Raw genomic sequence first — 6,135 nt, forward strand, 5'->3', positions numbered from 1 at the left:
GCAAAGGAGAAATGCTCACTAACAGGAATGTAGACAAATTTGTGCACGAAATAAGCTTTTTTTGCATATGTGCATATGTGACTTCTTTGTAAACCACAAATTCTAAGAGGATATTCAATTATAATATTTTATTTCTGAGCAGTGAATGATCCAGTTCTTTATGTCATTATATAGAAATATCCCACTGTTATGTCTGAAAGGGTGATGCATTTTACGGCTCTCTTTTCCAATGAAAAGCATTTTGGTGTTATTACATAATATAGTAATGGAGAGTATTTATTTGCACTACGTGTCTTTAGAACATTTTGTAAGAATCCTGCAAAATAACATTTATCCCATGTGTTATCCCCTATGACGCATAGTAGGAGTTTTTCTGATGTTAGATCAATCTGAAATACAAGTTGTGCACAAAAGTTTTTAGAAAATGAGGAACAAGGAAGTGGATATGATTAAAAAAAACGTTTTCATCCGTATGTTAAGAATGCTTTAGTTTGCTCTTTAGTTATCCAAACACTGTTAGGTAAATGCTGAAATAATTTAAGCCCTGTTTTATTTTATTTGCACTATCTTATCATTCTTCTGGCAGCTATTTGGGTACTGCATGTGATAAACCTTATCTAACAGTGGCTTTGCAAATAGTGCTGGTGGAACAATGAGCCAGAGAGTAATGTGAAACCGTCTATCTACAAATGTCAAGGCTGCTTGTGGAGAAAGTACAATAAGACGAGGCAGTCTGGAAACTTCCTTAGAAACTAATCAGACCTGTTAAACCAGGTGGTGGATAGGCAGGTACTGATAGGATCAGTAAGTCATTTTGCCAGAGGATTAATGTATGGTAATGGGAACACAGATGACAGTGAATGGAGAGGGACAGACGGATGATGTCATATGGTATTAAGTCTTATTTTCTTACTTCACACATATCACATTGTGTTTAGTCTTTTGCCATAACTGTAGTTCTAGCAGATGATGTTTGCCAGTGTGTCACTGTATATTTGTATCTGCCAATTGTAAATGAATGGACAGAATAGAGTGATTAAGGATATAGGGTGACTTTATTGATATGTACAGTGCTTGTACATTGTGTAATACTGTGACATGTTATTGGGGAGCCAGATGACATGATAGATATCTTTAGTTTACTTATCTGATGTAATCTCCTTGTTATGACTGTTATGACAGAGTTGTTATACAGCAACACTAACGAAAAAAATGTATCTCTAAAATGTAAATATGCATTAATAATATGAACCTATGATGGGTCGAACATGAAACTGTTCAAGTAACATTCCATAGAGGAGACTGTGGTCTAAAGTTTGTTACTGGATCTCATGAATGTTGTTTAACCATTGAGAATTGCACCAATTTTGCATATACTGTAGGACACCAGGGTCAATATATGATTTGAATAGAACATTACAAGTGCTGAAATTATATGGCATCCTGCTCTGCAGGGTTTTAGATGGCAGAGAGACATGCGTGTCCTTCCCACTGTAGACCTGTCTATTGGGGACCTACGCATTCCCTTCAATGAAGAGGTCAAGTACTGTATCCTGGGAATCTCTGTAACCCTCTTCCTGATTGCTATGGGCATTCTGGTGTGGCAGTTATACCGCTACTGCTCACAGGCTCCAAAGGAACCTGGTAAATTAACTAAATAAGTTATCAGTTGGTTGTTGGTTAAACCATATATGGGTCAAGCACCAACGTACAGTAGAACTGGATGGAATAATAATTAAAGTACTGAACATTCTTTATTGCAAATTCCTATATTTTTTGGATGCTGCTTTAATTCTCTATTCAATGCAGTGGATGACTTACTTTCATCTGATGGCAAGCCAGCAAAGACAGAAGACCTCTACATGGAAACCCAGAGGCCTAATTTTAAGGTTAGAGCACTCTATTACTTGTAACTATTAATTCCTTTGGTTACTCACAAGGAACACTCTCCCATCTTGTCTTATGTCTACACTGAAATATGGAGCAACAAGCTTCTACTATGATGAATTGCTAACATTCTGTGTGTATCTTTGCAGTCGTGCTGTTCTTGAATGGACGTAAATCAAACAGAGGGCTTATCTCAGTGAGTTGTGGTTTAGAGAACACACTGAAATAGACAGTATGACCATATCTGTTCCCCAGGTGGAGAAGCTCCATGAAGAGGCACAGAGGTTGAGCCGTTGCCTGTACATGGGCAGCCATGTGGAGCTGCCCGGCCTGGGGAACCAGCTGAAGGGCTCCCTGCGCTTCTCCCTCTACTATGACCAGCTGCAGTCCAGACTGGTGGTCACCGTCCTGGAGGCCTGGGGCCTGCCGGTCAGGGACTTCAGCCGCAGTGTGGACCCCTTTGTGAGGGTTCGGCTGCTATGGGCCAAGCATGATAATGAGGAGGAGAAGGAGGAGCAGTCCTCTCCTTCACTGCAGTGTGTGCTCCATGAGTGGCAGTCCCGTATGGTGAAGGACAGCAGCAGCCCTACATTTGGGGACCAGTTCTCCTGCTCTATGGAGGAGGAGGATGTCCCTCACACCACCGTCAGGTTTGAGGTACATAACGTAGTGTTACATTGATTAGCTAATTAAATCAGATAACCAAAATATTTTCCTCTTTTCTGCAGGTCAGAGACTTTGATAAGTTCTCCAGGCATGGGTTATTGGGAGAGGTCAGAGTTTCTCTGTGTGATATGAACATCTCATACCCTCTTGAAGTACTGGAGGATCTACAGACACCACAAAAGGTGGATGATACACTCTATCTGGACCTACACTCCGCTACGTATTTATTTGGACAGTGAAGCTAAAACATTGATTTTGGCTTTATACTCCAGCATTTTGGATTTGAGATCAAATGTTTATGAGGCGACAGCTCAGAATGTCATCTTCTATTTGAAGGTATTTTCATACATACGTTTTACCGTTTAGAAATGAAAGCACTTTATGTGTCTAGTCCCCCAATTTGAAGTATTTGGACAAATTCACTTATAGTGTGTTATATATATTTGTTATTTTTTGAACCCATCCACTCTTCGGAGGACACATCTGGTTTGTTTGTTTTTTACAGCTTTTCTGCTACATACACAGTACCATTCAAAGGTTTGGATCCACCTATTCATTCAAGGGTTTTTCTTAATTTGTTTTACTATTTTCTACATTGTAGAATAATAGTGAAGACATCAAAACTATGAAATAACACATATGGAATTATGTAGTAACTAGAGAAGTGTTAAACAAATCCAAATGTATTTTTGTTTAACACTTTAGGTTACTACATGATTCCATGTGTTATTTCATAGTGTTGATGTCTTCACTATTATTCTATAATGTAGAAAATAGTCAAAATAAAGAAAAACCCTTGAATGAGTAGGTGTGTCCAAACTTTTGACTGGTAAGAGTGTGCAAGCTGTCATCAAGGCAATGGGTGGCTACTTTGAAGAATCTATTTGTTTAACTCTTTTTTGGTTACCACATGATTCCATATGTGTTATTTCATAGTTATTCTACAATGTAGAAAATAGTCAAAATAAAGAAAAACCCTTGAATGAGTAGGTGTTCTAAAACTTTTGACCGGTAGTGTATTATATTCTTATTTACAATAAAAGTGACTCCAACTTGATGCAATAAATTATTTAGCATTCATTTATATTGGGCAAAACATCATCCGAAACACAAACAACAACAAAAACTGCAAATGCATTTAACAAGTTTGTAGAGTCACGCGTGTTATGTAGTCATTGTGTGCTAGGAATTTGGGATCAAATACTAAACTTTGACTAAATTGAATACACTGCAAGTGAATTGTTCAAAATACTTATGACACCTTAAGATGGGGGGACTAGATACATAAAGTGCTTTCACTTCTAAACAGTAAAACTGATACGTATACAGAAACCCTCAAATTAAAGGTGGCATTCTGTACTGTCGCCTCATGACTTGCCTAGTTAAATAAAGGTTATTTCAATAAAAAATATAAAACGTTTGATCTCAAATCCAAAATGCTTGAGTAAAGAGCCAAATTGTAACTTTTAGCTTCACTGTCCAAATAAATACACAGGGGAGTGAGTGTTCAAATGATATCAAACCTGTCAGTGTACTGACATGACTTTAGTAATACAGTATTACCATTTCTAGGACATGGTTGGAGAGGTGCTTCTCTCTCTAAAGTACCTCCACACCCTCCAGAGACTGGAGGTGGGTCTGCTGAAGATCAGGGCACTGTCTCAGCAAAGTGAAAAAGACAAAGGTAAATGCCACTTTTCTTGTGTGATAAACTCATTATTGAGCAGACGTTGCATACTGTTGCGTTGTAGATACAGGTAGGATTGATTGGTGATTGTTTAAAAAAAGTTAGTTTCATTTTTCTAGTTCGGTTGTATGCCCGGATCAGTGTCCTCTGCAACCAGTTCAAGCTGCGGCACCAGAAGTCCACTGCTAAGACCCTGTGTGAAGTGACCGTCTTCAACGAAGTCATGATGTTCACCCTGCCAGACCCACAGATCAGGGCGTGCTGCATTGTGGTCTCTGTGTACGAGATCCATGCAGCCAGGAAGTCATCCAAACGCCTGGTTGGCCAGGTCACCTTTGGAAAGGGAAAGAGGTCAGAGGAGGAACACTGGTGTTTGATGATGCGATCAATTTGTCAGCCAATAGCAAAGTGGCATCCGTTGTTGATCTGAGGTCAGACAGGCCCCCTACTTTGACTATGTTCTTGTAATGTACAGATGCTTTTCACAAAATCTAAGATGAAACCTCATACTCTTCCATGTATAGTGACTATGCAGGACAAGCAAATAGAAAGTGGCAACTTACAAGAATTTGTTATCTTGATAGATGTGTCTCACCTTTAAACCCCAAGTCGAAGGTCTTGTGAAAAAGCTTAGGCTCAAGTTAAGTTTTTATTTTCATAATAAGTCATCTTTTTCTTTTGAAGTGCGAAAGAGGCTTGTTTCCGATACTTTTGTCCCTGTAATTGATTATGGTGATATCTTGTACATGTATGCCCCTGTGGAGTCCTTATGTATGCTGGACACTGTGTACAATGGGGCGCTGAGGTTTATTACTAACTCTAAAGCGCTCACACATCACTGTATCCTCTATATGAGAGTGGGCTGGCCTTCATTAGCTCTTCGGCGATTACATCATTGGTATTTATAAGGCCATATTGAAACAGCTCCCATTTTTGTCCAACAGACAAATGAAAACTATCGCCTGTGCTCACTTGACTGTGTTTTGGTGATTGTGTCTAAGGCCCGTACGGAGAAAGGGAGAAAAACATTCCAGTTCCAAATGAAAGGAGCTTGTCCCTTTATATTAGTTAAAAGCTAGGTTAACACTATAATGGGAAATTATGGAAAGTTATGGAAAATGAAGTGGGGGGCTGTCAATATTTTGACTCCTAGTTGCACCACACTTTCCCAAATCATCTTGCTGTTAAGTGTGTAAATTGGTGTTTTTTAAACTGTAGTTCTTTGTGTTTTACGTTGTAAATGTGTCTGCAACTCTGTGTGCTGCTATTTTGGCCATGTCTCTCTTGTAAAATAGTTTAAATCATCTCAATGAGACCGAACTGGTAAAATAAAGGTAAAATAAAAAATGGAAATGTGTGGAGGACCAGGATTACTAACATTTAGTTTTTCAAGCTATTTCTCAAAATTGACATCACCTCTGTGAAATAGACTATGCTTTACTATTATACTATACTGAAATGTGGATAAATCATAAGTTCCAGCTGCTCACCTGATATGAGCAGTGCCTGATCACCTGTGAATATTAAACACTATATGCAGTAAGACACACAAGCTCACAGAACGGGACCACCGAGTGCTGATCCGCTTAGTGAGTAAAAATCGTCTCTCCTCGGTTGCAACACTCACTACCGAGTTCCAAACGGCCTCTGGAAGCAACTTCAGCACAATAACTGTTCGTCGGGGAGCTTCATGAAATGGGTTTCCATGCCCGAGCAGCCGCAGACAAGCCTAAGATAACCATGTGCTATGCCAAGAGTTGGCTGGAGGGATGTAAAGCTCGTCGCCTTCAGACTCAGGAGAATTGGAACCATGTTCTCGAGTGATTAATCACACTTCACCATCTGGCAGTCCGACGGACGAATTTAGGTTTGGCGGTTGCCAGGAGCACGCTACC

At 39.4% G+C, this 6,135-nt stretch overlaps 1 protein-coding gene across 1 annotated transcript; it reads left to right on the forward strand.

Moving 5' to 3' along the window:
• The first annotated feature begins 706 nt into the window (after positions 1-706).
• On the forward strand, positions 707-5,608 carry LOC115109397 (synaptotagmin 1-like). Its single transcript, XM_029634236.2, has 7 exons — positions 707-891; positions 1,455-1,644; positions 1,810-1,889; positions 2,143-2,544; positions 2,616-2,735; positions 4,126-4,237; positions 4,360-5,608. Exons 1-7 carry the CDS (start codon positions 889-891, stop codon positions 4,668-4,670), a joined length of 1,218 nt encoding a protein of 405 aa, XP_029490096.1. The 5' UTR covers positions 707-888; the 3' UTR covers positions 4,671-5,608.
• The last annotated feature ends 527 nt before the right edge of the window (positions 5,609-6,135 follow it).

Source organism: Oncorhynchus nerka, linkage group LG25, assembly GCF_034236695.1.
Source record: "Oncorhynchus nerka isolate Pitt River linkage group LG25, Oner_Uvic_2.0, whole genome shotgun sequence".
NCBI lineage: Eukaryota > Metazoa > Chordata > Actinopteri > Salmoniformes > Salmonidae > Oncorhynchus > Oncorhynchus nerka.

Bases quoted from the DNA above. Each gene is read 5' to 3' on its own strand.
- LOC115109397 (XM_029634236.2), top strand. The intron at 2,736-4,125 runs GTGGATGATACA...TACCATTTCTAG, and splicing joins ATCTACAGACACCACAAAAG to GACATGGTTGGAGAGGTGCT. The intron at 4,238-4,359 runs GTAAATGCCACT...TCATTTTTCTAG, and splicing joins GCAAAGTGAAAAAGACAAAG to TTCGGTTGTATGCCCGGATC.